Raw genomic sequence first — 19,725 nt, forward strand, 5'->3', positions numbered from 1 at the left:
GGCTTCCGCCCGGTCCGGGGTAGGGCGCCGGCTGTGAGCGGCAGGAGTTTTTAGTGAGGTTCGACTCCCACATACCCCACCTGCCGTGCGGGTGGGGATCCGGCGATTTTCTCCTGTGGTAAAAAAAAAAAACACAGAGTGACAGGTAATTTATACCGATCCTACCCACCAGTGATCCCGTCTAATGTAACGGAAACAGTCCGGAGACCCTTACACTGACTTTATAATACACGTTTTGTATACAAAGGCTTTAATGAAACCATTGAAATGATGTAGAAAATAACATCATTCCTCCAGTGTCTATTTATTTGATAAATTTTATAACAAGAGTGTAGAACTCACAACAAAACAAAAGAAATACAAAATTTGTAGCGATATAGACAAGCAACTTCGGTACAAAATTAAATGATAATATCATCAATGGAGTCAAAAACAATTAAATACAGTCATTTTTGAGGGTAACTCAAAAACCATCAGTCCAATTTGGATACAATACAAAAGGGTGTACATGAGAAGCACTATCTGCCTAATAAAAGAATAAAGAGCTTAAAGAATAATGCAAAAATAGAGAAATAGAAGAAGAATAAAGAGATTAAAGTAAAAATAGAGAAATAAAGAATAGAGAAAACTTTATTCTTGGCAAGGTCTGAGGTAATACACGTTAAAATAATACATACATAGAAATACTATCGACCTCCTCCTATTTTGAAGTCGGTTCAAATACAAATATACTAACAGTGAAAAATTCGAATTCTGAAAATAATTGAAAATCAACCTCTCGGGGTGATGTATTACCATAATAAATTGAAATTGAATACAAGCACATATTATGTCGTATAGTATTTTAATTTCGTTTACGCCTAATTCAGAGTCAATTCAGAGTCCAATTCGAAACCAACACTGGCCCAAGAAAAACGGATTCCTTATCATCCAACTGGAAAAATTGTACCGTTCTACACTTTGGATCGTTTCTGTTGTCTTATGACTTTTAGCAGTAGCATGCTCCATGAATGAATGCTCAATGAAAATTACAGAATGCCGTGAACGGATGCAGCTTGAAACGCAAATCTCAAACTCTCATTGCAAAAATATTGAAGTATTACAAGTATAAGCAAACTCAAAAGGTTAAATAATACAAAAACTGCTATTTATGAAATTGCTTTTAACAATATCTACTCGGATGGAATTTATTTTATTTTTTTAAACTTTTTTTTAAACGTTGGAGGTTTAAAAGTAATAAGTAAGAAAAAGAGGACTGTGCTTACACAGGCCTCACAGGCCTCCTTCTTAAAGAAAAATAAAAGAGAAAGATAAAAAACGCCTACCGTTTAAAAACCTTTAAAAATAAAATAGGTTTTATTTTGTCAATCAATAATTTCAATATAACACACAACACACTGTACACTGAAATTACCTGAACAAATATAACAAAACAAGTTGCAAAACTATCTTTGTCTAGTTAAGTAATGTATAATTTTACGTTTTCATTATCAGAAATGCCTCTCAGTATCGGTACAAATATCGAATCCCGTGTACAGTGAATAAAATTCCACGAAATGTTTTTAATAAGAACAAAATAGGAGAATATGCGGTCGCCGTATTCATTTCAATCGCTGTCTCCATTTCTTTGGCTATAAAGGAATCCTTTGAGAATCAAATATCTAAATTATCTCAGATATCCGTAGCGTCGTTTGTTTGTTTCATAAACAAAAAAAGGTCATGATGTTTTCGTGTATTGTTCAAAAAGAAATACAAGGAATATAAACTTAAAGTAAGGTTTTTTGGCCAGACTATATTTTTGGTATTAGTAGCAAATCAGAAAATTTAAAAACATCAAATCATTACTTTATTGTCTTACAAATTATTCTTTTGTCTTTCGTACAATACAGACTTATAGTAGGTACCACGAGTCCATGTTTGTCGCTAAGACATAACGACGCGTTTCCTTCTTTTTTTCCCTACCTAATCAGCGGTAGCCTACTTGGGTATTCGAACTACGCGCGGACGGGCAGTCGAACTTACAGGACTCAACTTTACAAAACTTGCTAACTTGTAACTATACTGTCATCTTAGAACTTATACCTCAAGGTGGGTGGCGCATTTACGTTGTAGATGTCTATGGGCTCCAGTAACCACTTAACACCAGTTAGGTTAGGAAGGTTGTGAGCTCGCGTTCCGACCCGGCAGGCTGGTTCTGGCCCAGCGGGGTATCCCGGAACACCAGCTGCATCGCCTGGGCGGCCTGGTAGGGCCGCCGTACCGCGGAGTACGACGTCGTTGGTCGTCGACTATCGCCTCTACAACCCGTCGGTCGGGTGTCCTCGGGGTGACGCCGCGTGTCTGGTTGTAGTGTTGACCGCCGGAACCCCCCTACTCTGACCGGGTTCTGTCCCCGGACGGAGATTGGACGTCGGGTGTAAGAGTGCAGGGGAGTCGTTTAGTGCTCTGCTCTCAACACCTGCAGATCGTTGAGTCTAAAAAAAAGGTAGGATGTGAGCACGTCCACCCATTTAAGAAAAAAAAAAACACTAGCTCTAGCAAGAGCAGTGCTTCCGTGAATCTACCACCAAATCGGAATCGCGACCCACCTAGAAGATTCGGTGAGAAACTCAGTGGACTCTCTTTCTGAAATCGTGACTATAATTTAATCTTGGGTCTTAGTATCACAAAGTTGACGACAGCATTCCACATTGGGTGTCAATAAGCTTCTCTGGTCCCTAAATTCCATTGGCCGTAGACGATATTGTATAAAATCATATTCCACAACAAAACCTAACGTTACCTCGAAGATACATCCGATACAAACATACAACAATGCATTAGTGGGCATTCGATAGCAAACCGGTCTGAATTAATTTATGAGACGAAATTAATAATTTTGTAAGTAATAAAATACACCTCGTTTCTCCCCGATCATTATCGTTCTGATTTATTACCGTAATCATTCGGTCTCATGTTTTCATAAAACACGATTTCGCTCGAAGATACGAACACAAAAACATCTTCAACTTTGTTAACGAACTTAGGGTAGCTTTATGTTTGGATTATTTTGTTAGTGATGAGAATAATAAACGATGAAATCTAAACTAAAAGGAGGGATACAAAATACGAACACACACCACAAGTAGGGGCTATCCTGCTTATGCTGCCACGGAATTGTCATGTGTTTTTATTTATTTATTGCCTTTGTAGGCAGACGAGCATACGGCCGACCTGCTGGTGAGTGGTTACCAGGGGCAGAGTCAAGCCGCTGCCTACTGCAAAATCAGATTTATTTAGTTTGTATTTTTTAGTTAGACAGTCCACGGTATGGTATAAATCACAGGTTTGCATTTCGATTACTATTATTGATCGAAGGATAACCATGTCATTATCCAAAGGCCGTATTCAGGTTGTAAGGAAGATACACTATGCTAGAACAGTATTTTTTTCCATTGAGTTTTAAAGCTCTTACATTCTAAATTCCAAATGTATTCATTGAAATTAAAAATATATTTAATACTATGACACTTGTTTTTCAGGCTGCTAACTTGTCTGTTCACAGAAAAAAACGCAATTCATGTTCAATTATAAAAATCAGAATTTTCTTTAAATTACCAGTCTAATATTTTTTTCTTATACAATATCGTTTTTATCGCTCAATGACAAGGAAATATTGACTGAACGTATTTTCGTGTTAAAGCACTCAAATACGCGCAAAAAGCGGGCAAAAGCTCCGCTGGCTTTCGTTTCCAAGCTCCGTTATCTTATGTGATTTATTTTCAGCTCAACGCGTCGTGTTGCATTCTGTCGCCATCATCAAAAGTACATAAGCCTAATCCAGTATTCATTCTATCGGAAAACCTTTCGCGAGATATTTCAGAGTTCAGCTTTTGACTAAAACTGTAACGATAAAAGGATTTTGTGGTACAAAAATTTAATACAAAAGCGAGATATTGCAGCTTTTTCCGCTTTTGCTGGATACACGAATGTGAACGAACGTTCATAATATACAGTCAGTCTATCTAAAATACCGACTCTCTGCCACTTTAAGCCAATAAATTAAGACAAAGAATGACAGAGGCCACAAAAGGTTTTATATTTAAAATTTTCAGATTATCTTATTTTTTGCCATCCACTATGTCTATGAAAAGCAAAGCATTCATCTAGTTATTTACCCTTTGTTACATGGCATGCATTTACCTTGGTTTTTTTTCGGATTAAAGGATTACTGGTGGCCCGGAGACCTTTCCAGATTCACCAGAATAGGTGGGCGAGCAAAGGCTCAGCCAGGAGGGATGGGATTTACTAACAGCTGCCCGAGCGCCTCCAGAGGAGACCTAACAACTCAAGAGCAGCTGCTTAGTGAATGAATCTACTACCGGATCAGAATCGCGACCCGCTGAGAAGATCCGGCGAGAAACTCAGCGGACTGATGCATGGGTTAAGTTGCACGTCGAACTCTTTGCCGAGTTCGACGAGTACGGTTACCAGAATCCCTAAGCCTGCTCCTAGTGTTAGAGCTGAAGGCGTCTAATGCAATAGTTATTGGATCTTATGGATCCGTCAGGACGTCGGAAAGGCGATTATCATCATTTACCTTGTATGGTTTTCCTCAACTCGACCATTAACTACTTAAGATGTAGTGGGCGGAAAGCTTATACTATTTTATATATTTTAAATGACAAAATATTCCAGGAACTATCTAGAGCAAATCCGTGTAATTCACAGTGAAAGGCGGCTTACGTAAGCAGTATTCCACCGGGTATTCCGGGAACCTAATTCGAACGGTATTCAGTAGAAATAGCCGAAAGTGATAGTGTAGGGACCGAAAGCCATTTCGGAATGCACATTCCCTCAGCGATCTACAAAAGAAACCCTTTTTATATTTATTATTGAATATGAATAAAATTATCTCTTTGTGGTTGGAATATCGACCGGAATATCTGGAGTTACTTAGGCAACAAAAAACATCAAAGATGACGCTAAAGGTATTTTGTACTTCGGTAGATTTTGAATAACGTAAAAACATTTTTCCGAGTCAGCTTTAATTAAAGGCTAAATAAACTTACAGGTAACATTTCTAAAGAACTATTTTTCGAATGTCACCGAAATAAACTATGCTAGTGTTCACACGATCACGCAAAGATCTGTATGGATTCAAATAAAATTTCGCAAAAATATTTTTGGGGCATAATACCTAGTAGAAAGGTGTAATAAATGGGACTGCCTAGACGACAACAAACACACTTTGTCGACCATTGCGGCCGGTAAGTTATCAGACTTCCCTTGTGGTCCCACTGGTATATCCACTCAGCCAACCTTCCGAGAACACGATATACCGATCGCTCTTTAACATCAACTCTACGGTTGATATCTCAGTTGTATAGTACAACGGCTGTCGCACCCATCAAATCAAAACGCATTACGGTTTCACTGGGCCTACAAGAAGACTTACCATCAGTAAGAACAGTATCTTTTTTATTGCTTAGATGGGTGGACGAGCTCACAGCCCACCTGGTGTTAAGTGGTTACTGGAGCCCATAGACATCTACAACGTAAATGCGCCATCCATTCTGAGATATAAGTTGTAAGGTATCAAGTATAGTTACAACGGCTGCCCCACCCTTCAAACCGAAAAGCATTACTGCTTCACGGCAGAAATAGGTAGGGTGGTGATACCTAACCCCGCGGACTCACAAGAGGTCCTACCACCAGTAATTACGCAAATTATAATTTTTCGGGTTTGATTGTTATTACACGATGTTATTCCTTCACCGTGGAAGTAAATCGTGACCATTTGTTGAGTACGCATTTGATCAGAAAAATTAGTACCCGCCTATTAGGCCACAAACACATTATTAATACTAATATAACTAAAGTGGCAGCATTTATGTATATATGTTATGATGATTAAGGGCACTGGACATCACTTAACCTTAATTTAAAATGGGCCGTGAATTTGTTCACGCATGAAACTCTTTGCATTACCTAACCATGCGTGAAAAATACCCTGAAGAAGCTTGAATGCGTTTAACGAACATCTAACGAACGTCAATGCTTCATGTGTGTGACTATAAGTTCAATTTCTTCGTATTTTCGTTATAAGGTGTTTTCGGATGAGAATTTAAAGAAAATAGATTTTTGGTATAAACGATTGGGGTAAGGGGTATTTATGGGCTCATAAAAAAGCTATTAACGTTGACTTTACGCAGCGGATGCCGCAGTAAGTCGTGGTCCTTAGTATGGGATAATGCATGTGCACGTATGAGTGAGCTGGGCCTAATTTATTTATATATTTATTTATCAGAAACAGAAGCGCTTAATTAAATATCGATACATAAATTGATGAAATTTCATTATTATTTCGTTCATTAAAAATCCTGCTCTTTAACTTAAGGTTGATTAAACATGTGTTCGTGATGTAAAAATTAAGAAAAACCTGTCCGATGTTAATTGATAGATCTTAGGAAATATCATTGGACTTTTTTTTTCTTAAATTGTTACGGTTCAAAAAAAATATGCAAAAAAGTTCCTTTGTTTAAAGCATGCAGTATGTTTATGCATGTGATGTGCATTTTTTTCAGAAGCCCCGAACTTCTTGTCTGTTCGAGAAACAGATTCAAATAGGACGTCAATTTTTTTATTTTTATTTAAACTTTCAGAATTATTTCGATTTCATTCAATAATCTGTTGAAGACTAACGACATAACCCATTAGAGTAATTTACTGGGTGGAGCTATTCTGAACACGAACGTGAAGCATTCAGAAATATACATTTGCAATTATCCTGAATATAAATTTAGTAAATTAAGGCGGCGTATCTCTACGAAATGAAAATACATTCTTCTAAGAGAGAGTCTAAGTTAATTCCTCTAAGAGTACGTTCTTCTAAGAGAGAGAGAAGTCGTCGTGGCTTGGATAAAACGTCCGGTGCATTCGTGTTGAAGCGATGCACCGGTGTTCGAATCCCAGGCGGGTACAAATTTTTCTAATGAAATACGTACTCAACAAATGTTCACGATTGACTTCCACGGTGAAGGAATAACATCGTGTAATAAAAATCAAACCCGCAAATATAATTTGCGTAATTACTGGTGGTAGGAGCTCTTGCGAGTCCGCGCGGGTAGGTACCACCACCCTGCCTATTTTTGCCGTGAAGCAGTAATGCGTTTCGGTTTGAAAGGCAGGGCAGCCGTTGTAACTATACTTGAGACCTTAGAACTTATATCTCAAGGTGGGTGACGCATTTACGTTGTAGATGTCTGTAGGCTCGAGTAACCACTTAACACCAGGTGGGCTGTAAGGTCGGTCACCCATGTAAGCAATAAAAAAAAAAAAAAGAGTTGTCAATATTTTGAACAAGTTTGTATTTTTCGTTCCAATGGTATTACATAACTGGTCGAAAATTTATCGCGCGACTCTTCAATTTTCTGGAACACAAAGCGTCCGTCTAACACGAAGTGTTAGTGTAACACCATGTGAGCCAAAATTAATTTGCTGAACTGGGCGATAAGAGGGAAGGTCAACCCTCCGCCCACAGCACATATTGGCTCTGCACTCGACAACACCTGCCTAATGGGCTGGTAACCGAACTAAAATTATTGATACATTTGCGGCCAATAAAACTGGACAGTACTCGTGGTACTTAAAAAAACTTTCAGTCAATTCGAAAAAAAATCTTCAAAGTTCTTAGTATTAACAAGTGCTTTTTGCGCTTATTATTTGACGTATAATTTATGTAAATGTATAACATGTATGGTTACAAGGGCGTTGATCTTCGTTCCCCAATCACAACCATACTATGAGGTTAGTTCAAAATGGCTGGACTGGTCCCATCCAGTTACACGCGTGTGATGCCGCTCTTGTTCTAGAACTATCTAAAAGAAGTATCGGAAACCCAAAAGAGAACCACTGACGAAAGAAAAACCAATTTCGATAATTGTCCCCCAGCTCCAATTTAAGCTTATATCATCTGTCCACGCGGACAGTACACAATCTTATATCGACTATATTGTAATATATATCCTGTTTTTGTCTAGCCCCAGTAACCACGATTGGGCTTAACCTGAAAGAATTGCTAACATCTGCCCTAGCAAGCAGTGCTTCGCTGGATCTAGCACCGGATCGGAATCGCGGTTCACTAAGAACATGCTTGCACATCGAAATGTGACCGGTACTTGCAATGCAACTTGGCTATTCCGGCTACGATAGGAGGCTTATCGTATCGTGCCTTTCTCCACTAAAGTTTCTGACGCTGTTTTCAAAGACTTACCGATCGATTTTAGTTCCAAATCGCCCTATTACAACATTTCATTTCGTCTCTATCATCTTATAGGCAGCTATCAAATCTAATCCGCCATACTTTTCTGGATCTACACAACGCAAATATGAACTAGCGATTTGGGGTCGATTTTTTACATTATCTAGTTTTATTTTTAGTTTGGTGCAAGTATATAGTTTATTTAGTAGTTTTAAACCACATCTTATGTCTAATTTAATATTAATACAGACTTTGGATCGTAATAAATTTACACTAATTTTCTCGAACTAAATAATAAATAAATAAACTTGTTTACTAGCTGCACACATTGATTACTTTCTAAGCCAATCATAATAACTACATTAGACTAAATTATCTGTACAAACATGCCCTTCAATAACTTTAAGGATATTTCAGTCAAGGACGACGGTCTATAACTTTGTGTTTTAACGAGGGTCACCTGTCGAAAAAAGCTTTTGTTAATTTAATTTACACACAATGAATTCCTCGAATAAACTCCAATTCGTGAATCCTTTTTAGACATATCGAATCGATATTCGAAATGTTTCGTAACAAGAGGAACTTCGGCGAAGAGAGTTTATTTGTTTCTGCATATTTGAATAGAATGCGAACGAACATGCTAGAAACAATCTGTTGTTTGTTCAAAACTTTTTTTGTTCGGTTTTACTAAATGCAAGCGCTGAATTTGAATGTGAAAATTTCTTAGCGGTGTAAATAGAGGCGGTTATATTGTCCGATCTTCAAATTAAAGATGGCGGCAACTAATAATAAAGCTATAAATTTGAATATATGTTAATAAGAAATCTAGAAACCTATATTAGAAACTAGAATGGACTATTTAAATATTATAATGCTATCTATAGATAACAATTTCTAAAATTAAACAACTTACTTCTTTTTTTATTTCTAAACTTAAATTTTAATAAATAAATTTACAATAACACATAATTTTGGTAGGAAGTGTACAAAATCCTTGAGTGCAGTCTTATAGAAAATCACTGGTACTAACTCCGTGATGGGGTTTAATGATGTAGAAAACCGCGATACGTAGGGATTAAACTTCAGCCATATCAGAGAAGATTTAATGGGTTTGAAATACGTCAAAACATTTGTTTTCAACTTCTGAGTTTAAGCCGATTATTCCGGAATTGCTGAACCAATCTCGATATTTTTATTCATTACAGGGCATCTACGAGTCTATATTTCTCTGAATCAAAATGTATGCTCAACGTATGCCACGCATCTTTATTCTTTATTCTACACACACAGTTAATATTACAGTAATTGCGATAAGATATAAAAATGGCGAGCTTAACTTAACAATTGAGTTTTCTACCAGCTAACCGTTCTTAAGGAAGGAAAGCTTTACATGAGTGGGTAGAAGAATACAATCTAATCAATTTACAATTTACAATCTAAACAATAACAATAATAAAAATAAATAATGCATCGTGATTTAATTATTAAGTACCATACAACACAATCCAGTCCAAATCCAAGTAAACCTTCCATCGAAATTGAGTAGGCCGAAGGACCCATTATCCTTAAATCTTTAGCTACAACCCGGTTTCTTGGGGATTCTAAGCTAAGCTGGTCATCCGCTGAGACAATAAATTCTAAAGTAGAAAGATTTAACAGAGAGTCACGAGATATAGAAGCTGCAATAATTTCGGTGACTGGCAATTTCAATAAATTGTTCAATTACCAACGGTCGTCAGTCCTGGAAAAAGATAAATTAAAAGGTTTCTTTAGCACTCGAGTAGAGAGAAACTCGACGTTCACTTGGTGTTGAGTGGTTTCCGGATCCCGGATCTCAAATCCTTTTCGAATTCCGGAGAACTATTACTAACATCATACGAGGATATGACCCACCTAGAAATGCTGCTGTGTCTATCATCCACAGTAGTACTATTGCCCTATTACCTGATTTCTACACATAGACGCTTATACACATTCGAAACTTGAATGCATAGGCGTCCTTCTTGCCGTCCTCCATGTATTCGAGCTAATTTCGAAACAGGATCTCGAAAAATTACCACGGGGCTGGTAGAGCAACATCGACTACCATGAGATGCCACATGCATGTTATGATTGATAGAAATAACAAAATTTTACAAAAAAAAACTTTATCTTTCTGTTGAATTAACGGCAATTTCGTAGGTAAAGACCATTGAATTCCATTGTAGCTGTAACAGCATGGTCCTTAGTACTAATATGGAGGTCGCATTACCTGCCAATTTCAGATCAGCTTAGTCTCGCCCAAATGGAAGCAAGCAATAATGAAACGTATGGACGAACAAAGGCGTCTCACCGAATCAGCGAACAGTAATGGCGCTAAATTATATACAGGACAGCTATGGAATCTTTCTGGAACATTTTTATTTAACATTTATAACATGGCGGTGTTTGGTAAGTAAATAAAAACGTACAATTTCCAATAGAACTACCGATTTTATTCATAAAGAATAATGATGTAAGTTTTACATTTCAAAAAATACCTTATTTTTAGGACAAGCTTACTAGTTGATTTTTCTTTAAATAAATAGAATATCAGCAAAATTTGAAATAGATTTATATTTTTAAGTATACTTATTCATTATTCGACTAATAAAACGAGAATCTGTATAAATTAACAGTGCGTAAAGACAATGGCGTTTCCGAAGCTGAAACGGAAATATACGACCGCAGCGGCATAGTTATGCCAATGCAACTAACGCGGCGTCCTGGTTTAAGGAGTCCCTAGCAAGCTACAAAATATATTTTTTTGTCTCAAGCATTTTTACGAAGTGATCTCTCATACTGCGTTTCAGGTATTGGAGCTCCACTCCCACAAACATTATGGGGAAGATTAGCGACTGTAATGTACTCTGTTGTAGCCACACCAATTCATATTTACTTAAGTAAGTCCTTAGCAAAGATTTTATAATTCAGTTTCCAAATCATCTAAAAGGGATGACATCGACGCTTACGAATTTGGTCTACACAAACCGTAATATAACTGTAAATACGTTTAAACATCCAATATACACTCAACCGCATTTAAATATAACTAGAGGTCCCCCAGTAGTCGAAATTCGACTATAATTAATTGGAATTGTAAGTTTGTACACTATTATGATTGTATTTTATACTTCTATAATCACAAATTTCGCAATACACTATAAAAAATATTAACAAAGACAAACCATATTCTATTTTCAATTTGACAACAGACGTCAAGAACAAAAGTTTAACAATAAATAGTATGCACGCGTGTGTGCGTCAAATACATGGTACGTAGTGTGTGTAATGTTTTCTTTATTGATTTAATGTACCTTTTATGCATTATTTTAAAAAAACATTAGCACTGTGCACTTCTTCTCTATATTCTCTATAAGTGTGGAAAATTATCTTACTCCTCCGTCCGCGCAATTTTCGTAAAAAGGGATACAAAGTTTTTGCTTCAGGTATTAATATGTAGATTGTAGTTTTAAAGTACCGTCGCTGCTTTAGTTTGTGTTTTTAATATATTGACTGCAAATAGATGGATTTGCTTAAGGTCCACATCGTCTTCTAAGCCTATTTAATTTTGCAGTGAAAAACTGGGGCACGTTCGCGGCGGTGCAAGTCGAAAAATATGTCAAAAGCTTTAATAAAACTGATGACGAGTCACGTAAACTTTACGGTAAGCAATTACGTATAAAATTAAAAAGAAGAAAATTAGACCCAAAATTAGGCGAAGGCGTAATACTAAGTGTAGTAACAGTCAATATTAGGAAATGTACTTAGGAACACGAGTCCAACTTAATGATATTACAATGCGAAACAGACATAATCATAGAACGAAGCGCTCCTTAATAAGGGTAACATAAATAAATACTAAAACCCTAAGTAACCCTGATCTTCAAAGTTCCTTTATATATTTTTTCGTAATTACTGGAAATAGTTTACCAACCTGCATAAATCGGTACCCTTTACTATTGAAATCTGCCGCGAGGTAATCATGTCTTCTGGTTTGAAAGGTTTAACTGAATCTTCGAACTGATATCCCAAGAACTCAAATTCAGCGGTAACAGCATAAAAGAACCATCTGTTTCTCTGAGTCCAAAGATATAAGTAATAAATTTAATTCGAAATTATAAATACTTCTGGGTTCAATCGCAAAACCGTAACTAATCAAACAAGACTTTCTCAGTCTAGCCTTAGGACTGCTTAGAACAGACGCGATAAATGAGCCGGCACAACGTGACTTTAAGTTAAAGTTTGACCTCCGCCAAGTCGTTTAAGGCAACCGCAAACACGTCTTCGACTAAACTAGTAAACATTTGTGATTTAATTTAAATCTGACTGTAAATTCCATAGCTACGACTAGACTTGCAACTCATAAGGGTTTACGTAATATAATAGAGTTTGATAATTGTATTATTAAATGTGACTCAATAAAATATATTATTGTATAATAATAAAAAACTCTACCTATGCTGATAGCCTTGAGAGGCTATATCAGCTTGTCCTTGACGTGTAGGTGAGCTCGCGGGGCTCAAGCCGGGTGTGTTGCTAACACTGACCCTAGCAAGAGCAGTACTTCGCAGAATCTACCACCGGATCGGAAACGCGACCCACTAAGAAGATCCGGCGAGAAACTCAGTGGGTTGTGTCTATGGGCTAACTCACTCGTCGAGCTCTTCGCCGCAAGCGACGGGTTCGAGGAGGACAGTGACCGGTGCTTGTGGTACCTTAAAGCACCGTTAATATATCAGGAGGATATATTGTAATAATAAGTAGTCTAACTATGAACAAATGAAGACAATACGAGTACAGGCGAATGATGTCGTACAGTACCAGCATTTGACGTTTGAAAGAGAGATAAGTAGTGTGTGACAGAGAAAGCTCTATGAATACGAAATTAGGCGATAGTCTCTTTCTAAAGGACGATGTTAAATATTTGTGGCCGGTATTGTAAGTACTATTACTCAGTAGCGATTTGCTATGTAAAAAAATAATGTAGAAAAATGTTGTACATTTTGTTAATATGTATTACTATTTTCACATATTACCCGTCCGTCTCAAATAAAAGGTTCGCACCTAGACGGGTAACTTCAAATCAGCTGTTTTTTGAAGTAAATCGAACCGACCGAATTTAGTACTTTTAAAATTTTCCATTTTATCACTGATATTTTTATTCAGTTAAATACAAAATGTCGGTATAACCACACCAATTTTTAAGACTCTCATTTGATTGACTCATAGTCGAAATCTCCAATACTTAAAAAAATCATTATCATTATATTCAATCCAACCCAAACCTGCTTAAAATACTGTGTATAAGAAAATGAACGTTTATGTCAAAGTAAAAACAATGACGACGCAATAAGAGAAATGTCAATAGTACTTATTAAAAACTAAATTAGAAAATTAATTCCCAACACAAACAATACTATTAAAACAGTTCGTAAACAAAACCAAACAAAACAAAACAAAACTAATAAACTAGACTTGGAGCGTGCTAGCGAATAATACTCGCCATGAATAAATAATAGGTACACAATACCGATTAATGCTTCCATTTTACAATAAGGTAAACTGTTTATGCGGCCTTCTTCAGAGTCGCAACATTGTACAGGGCTGAACTCAGTCGAGGCGGTACCATAGATAAAACATACATATGACTCGGTGAATCGCAACCGATAGTTTGCTAATTATACGAAATATTAATTATAGTAATCGGCACGAGTCGTGAGCTCTGACCTTGACATGAACAGAGGTGCAATTTGGGTTTGTTTGGGGGAACAAGGCAAAAACGGGAATGGCACCGGCCATATCGATTACATGATTTGATCTTCCCGCATCGTGTCACAAGCCGTGAGTTGTGATTGGTTCCCGGTGTTGTGCACGCGCATCCTGCCAGTAGGGTTGAGTCTATAGGGTCTATAGGGTTGACCATGTAGACTTCAAATTATGGTAGGTTTTGGAGGACAGGGCCTGTTCTAAACGACACGCGACATTCGAGTCTCTTAAAAAATCTTTGGAGCAAGCAGTGGCGAAACTTCCTTTGTGAAGCAGTGCTTAAATCCATAGATTCGTATAAATTTCAATAATAGTACATTCATTTAAAACATTACATTACTTCATCTTCAAAAATGCATTTTCATTTGTAACAGAACTTGTGGCTGGACTAGGTACAGTGGTTGAGTGTAATTTAACAAAAAGTAATTTTCGTACTAAAAATATTACTTCTAACAATAAAAAAAATATCAAGATCAAGATTACAAAGATCTTTAAATGACGATAACTTTATTGCATTGTCCGATTTTAGTAAAACAATTCCTAGATTCTATTCTGAATTAATCTCTGTCGATCAGTCTAATTGGGTGAAAATTCATTCAATAGTTTCGGAGTTGTGCACGAACAAATAAACAGACAGACAGTAAATAATTATTTCACTGATTTGATTTATTGATTCTTTTTGGAATTTATGTATATTAGACATCGACCTCATGTCTCAAGGTGGGTGGCCACAGTCACTTTATAATACTCAGTAACTCTCTCTCTTCAATCTGTCCCTCATTGCTGAGGATCGTGACTCCGTTTGATTCCGTCAACTAACTGTCTTCATCGATCCCGTTCTGTAGCTTGGTGGAGTGCGTCGCTGACAGGTATTTTTAGTTCCTCCGCTATTTAGTCCGATCATCGTTTAGGACCTCTACCCCTTTTTTTTTTTTTTTCTACAGGAGAAAATCGCCGGATCCCCACCCGCGCGGCAGGTGGGGTATGTGGGAGTTGAACCTCACTAAAAACTCCTGCCGCTCACAACCGGCGCCCTACCTCGGACCGGGCCGGAGCCCAGTCGGGGCTATTGAAACGGCGGGACAGGGTTGACGCAGAGCACATTACATCCATCCCACCGTCCCACGGACGCCAGCGACACGACCACCGGTTCCCTTGTTCAGCGGGCCGAGAGCCCGCTTTGATGGTGCTGCGTTACACCTTCCCCCAGAGCGGTCGGGGGAACGCGGTCTACCATCACCCGGCTTCCTATTGCGGGTGGGCGTGCAAAGCACGCCACCCCACGTCTGGGTCTCTCCCCGCACAAAACGGGTGGGACCCCTAGCTCTTAGGGGGCCAGGTCACGGATACGACCCCGGTCCCGACCCCCTGCTCGGCGGCGGCGGGTTTCTGCGTAGTGAGGAGAGCTTCCCCTCACTCGCCCCGCCGCCTCCTTCTGCGAGATGGTGCACTCGCAGAAGTCGAGCATAGCCTTCCATGACTCATCGCTGCCAAGCATCGACGCCACGACGCCAGGCAGCGACAAGTCAGGTCCTATCTTTGCGACCAGGACACGGCGCTGCACCTCCCACGCGGGGCAGACAGCGAGCGTATGCTCCGCCGTGTCCAGGTCGTGTCCACGATGGTGTAGGACCTCTACCCCTAGGCCTTTTTCTCTCGATTTTACTGGTCACAAGGCGTTGCAAATTGCTGGTATCCCTGCGTGCAACTTGACCAAAATACCGCAATATTCTTTGTAGGCAGGTTGTGCATAGACGTTGAGTCTTTTCTATTTTAACTGCTTGAGAATAGAGATGTTGGTGCGGCAGGTCGTCCATGGTATTCCTAACATACGTCGCCAACACAACATCTCAAAAGCGTCGATTCTCTGCCTATCTGCGGCTTTGAATGTCCACGTCTCTGCACTATATAGAGGAATAGAGAAGACAAGGGTGTGGACCAGATGTATTTATATTTATAGTAACTACTTCATCAAAATACATACCTTATCTTCATTGACTTGATTGAATCTGGTCATGAACAAATTTTACCAAATAAAATTATTAGGTGTCTTCTTCAACTTCTAAGTCACACAAGCCCGTACTCAATTTCTTAGTACGAACCTTGCTTAATGGTGAGGATTATACAAGACATTAAACGAATTAACAGCTCTCGCGATGAGGTAACCGATAATGTCGGCAATAAGCAGTTAAGAAGCCCATTTTGAATACTTCCCTGTTCATTAAGATGCTTTTTATTCAAAGAAAATTAAAGGCAAATCCAAATAATGCTTGTTAACTATGTAAGACAAATTGTAGTAACATGCCTAATTTGCCATAGCACTAGATTTATCTCAGTTGAACTCATTGTTATTGATATTTGGCATTTGGATTGCACTTATCTTATCTTCTATGTTTCTGGCGACCATAATACCAAAGAAAAAAATCACTTGGAGTCGCGTGGTCGTGAGTGTAACTTTGTCCTTTTTGCTATGTACTGAAGGTGTTGTTTTTACTGCCTTGTGGTTAAATATACCTAGTCAGGTCATAAATTCTGTCACATGTTTAATGTAAAATTATTGAAACAAGCTTATTCATTATGTAACCATTCATATACCAAAATGAACTTAACAAAACATAGATTCTTATGACACTAAAGTTTATTCAAAATGAACTCCGTGATTTTGAATACAGGCCTTCAATCTACGCGGCCAGTCGTCTATCGCAGCACGAACGAGGTCCATGTCAATATCGGCGGCTGCCTTAATCAAGGATGTCTTGAGTGACTCCAAATTGGGATGAGGCTTTGAGCACGCCTTTTCCTCCAAGTGTTGCCATATCTTGTAATCTAACGGATTCAAATCTGGACTGGAGGAGGGCCAGTCTTCGTGCCGGATGAAGTCGATTTCACGCGCCGCCAGCCAGTCTTGTGTGCTCTTCGCTCTATGAGCTGGCGCCGAATCTTGTTGGAATACCCAGTGCCTGTATTGAACATGGTATGAGAAACAGGTTCCACAAGGTTCGTCAGGACTGTATTTTGATACACAACTGCATTCGTTTTTACACTTTTCTCACAAAAATGTACCTCTGTTAAGCCCCAATAAGAAACTCTCAACCATACCATGAGCGAGGATGGAAAATGACCTCGTTGGACACGCGGAATACGGTTGCTCGCTTCTTCACTGCTGTGTGCGTACACCTTATCATTTTGTTTGTTGTAGCTCTCTTCTACGGTAAAAATTTTTTCATCCGAAAAAAGAATTTCCCGATATTTTTTTCCCGCGTACCGCTTCAACAAAGCGCGGCATCTCTTCAGTCTCAGGTCCATTTGACGAGCAGTCAAACGATGTCCTGTTTTTCTTCGATATGCCCGAAGCCCTAAGTCTTCATTTAACACCCTTTTCACCGTGGTTCTGCTTAACCCCATCTGAAGGGCCAACAGTTTCTGCTTACGTTTGGGATTTCTTTGAATTCGCGCCTTCACAGCTTTTATCACTGCTGGAGTCCTAACAGACCGAGGGCGACCACTTCTTGACCTGTCATCTACACTAGAGTTTTCATTGTATCGTTTGATAGTACGATAAACGAATCTTTTGGTTATATTCAAATTTTTCACTATGTTAAAAATTTGAATTGGCGCGTAACCGCAACGATGCAACGCAATAACTGCAACACGGTTTTCTTTAAGCGGCCACTCCATATTTAAAAATGAGTAAAATTCTAAAAGTATACATTTTTATTTTCAGGAACAATTCGAAATTCGAATTCAATAAACTTTTTTGTGGCCAGCATTCTAAAAGAAAAGTTTTTACTGTGTGACAATACTTATGACCTGACTAGTTATTTTTATTTATTATAATCATAATCATAATAATTATATTTTTAATTACTTAGTCTTATTTGTGTTCACAAACTTTCCTCTGTCACCACTATCGTAGCCACCGCTAATTACATATCTGTGCCAGGCACATCGGATTCCCTGGATCCACTCTCGATGCTTTTAGGCTCTTTATGCACCAGTCGTCGAACTCGTGGATACGACGAAGAGTTTGACGACCGAACTAACCCATAAACACAACCCACTGAATTTCGACCCACGATTCCCATCCGGTGGTAGATTCTGCGAAGCATTCTGCAACCTGCTCTTGCTAGGTCTAGTGTTAGCAAATTCTCTCAGAGCTCGTGAGCTCACCTACTCGTCGGCTCGTAGCTGGAATAACCTCTTAGGCTACGATAGGCGGCTAGGTAAGGAAGAAAAAAATTGAAATTCCTATACGTACTGTTGGACTTAACTAATAAGAATGTTTATTTCAACTTTCGTTACAGATAAATATAACAACAAGAATAATTATGACTGTAGTAAGCTTAAGGTATGTTTTAATCATATTGATTCATTATCTATTCTATCTATATATATAAAAATGAATTGCTGTTCGTTAGTCTCGCTAAAACTCGAGAACGGCTTGACCGATTTAGTTAATTTTGGTCTTGAATTATTTGTGGAAGTCCAGAAAAGGTTTAAAAGTTAGATAAATCTGAAAATGCTCGGAAGAATCGCTTAAATAAAAATGACAATTTTGTTTTTCCTTTGATGTGTCCCCCGTCGGACGGATTCTTTTTGTTTGTTTTAAGTTTATTTTATACAAAAGTTTAAGCATTTTATTTATCGATTTAGGCACTACGAAGTCTACCGGGTCAGCTAGTCATTCATAAAATTGTGAACAATAATGGTCAAAAGAAACAAACGAATTATATTTTAAATTATGTATTACCATGGTGTTTTTATTGGAACGTGTTCCTTATCGCGCGTTGTGAAAGGGGGCTAGACGGAAAAAATTCTTACGAAAAGTTGTCACGACACTTTTTAGATCCGTCATTCTGACCAATCAACGTGTAGGCGCTTATCGCGTGACATTGCTCGTATCCGATTGGTCCGCGTAATGAGTACAGTTTCTCGAGATAGCGTTTCAACAATAGTAATTTAGTTCATAGTATTGTTTTTTTCTTCTTCATAATGCCGTAATTTATTATTATAACTTAAAAAAAAAATTACAATTCCTTCACTAATTAACCGAAAGGAACTTCGTTCCATCCGGGTGTCCCTTGACACCTCTGAAGTTTTTTTATTTTCAGGTACTCATTACAGTTATATGCCGTTGCGAAGTTCTGTTACTGATCGCGTACTACGTTTTGGGAATAGTATTGTTTGGCTTACTTCGACAGAAAGGACAATTTGTGGCCGTCGCGTTTCCTTGGGAATTTACTACGTATGGTGGATTGGAGGAAGTAGGCATTTGTACTTGTATCTCCACTGTAGCTGTCATGCAACACAAAAATATTTGACAGATGCCTGAATTTCGCTGACGACATTTTCACGATAAATCTGTATATTGACAAATGCAAAAAAATAACAATTGGACCGTCGGTCTACCAAGTAATATAAGTGATCCGTGGATTAATTAACTTTGTCGTTAATTCCCAAAGTTCTAAGCATTATTATTAGTACACACAGTTAAACAGGCGAAAAACCTAAAACTATTAATTCTCTAATTGTATTCAACGCTCCTAAAAAACCATTGTGTAGTCGTCGTGGCCTAACGGATAAGACGTCCGGTGCATTCGTGTTGAAGCGATGCACCGGTGTTCGAATCCCGCAGGCGGGTACCACTTTTTCTAATGAAATACGTAGTCAACAAATGTTCACGATTGACTTCCATG

General features: G+C 38.2%; 2 protein-coding genes across 2 annotated transcripts in view; one reads left to right on the forward strand and one right to left on the reverse strand.

The window, feature by feature from the left end:
* Positions 1-19,725, reverse strand: part of LOC114242736 (xibalbin-1) — a 481,172-nt gene that overhangs the window by 189,474 nt on the left and 271,973 nt on the right. The gene's annotated exons all lie outside the window — the stretch shown is intronic.
* Positions 1-19,725, forward strand: part of LOC114242732 (uncharacterized) — a 34,562-nt gene that overhangs the window by 12,056 nt on the left and 2,781 nt on the right. The window contains exons 4-8 of the mRNA XM_028173997.2: positions 10,507-10,672; positions 11,074-11,163; positions 11,838-11,927; positions 18,334-18,377; positions 19,141-19,293. Of these exons, the coding sequence (XP_028029798.2) occupies positions 10,507-10,672; positions 11,074-11,163; positions 11,838-11,927; positions 18,334-18,377; positions 19,141-19,293 (543 nt within the window). The remainder of the gene's footprint in view (positions 1-10,506; positions 10,673-11,073; positions 11,164-11,837; positions 11,928-18,333; positions 18,378-19,140; positions 19,294-19,725) is intronic.

The sequence above is a fragment of the Bombyx mandarina genome, chromosome A1 (genome assembly GCF_030267445.1).
Source record: "Bombyx mandarina strain Sakado chromosome A1, ASM3026744v2".
In the NCBI taxonomy this organism is placed as follows: Eukaryota; Metazoa; Arthropoda; class Insecta; order Lepidoptera; family Bombycidae; genus Bombyx; species Bombyx mandarina.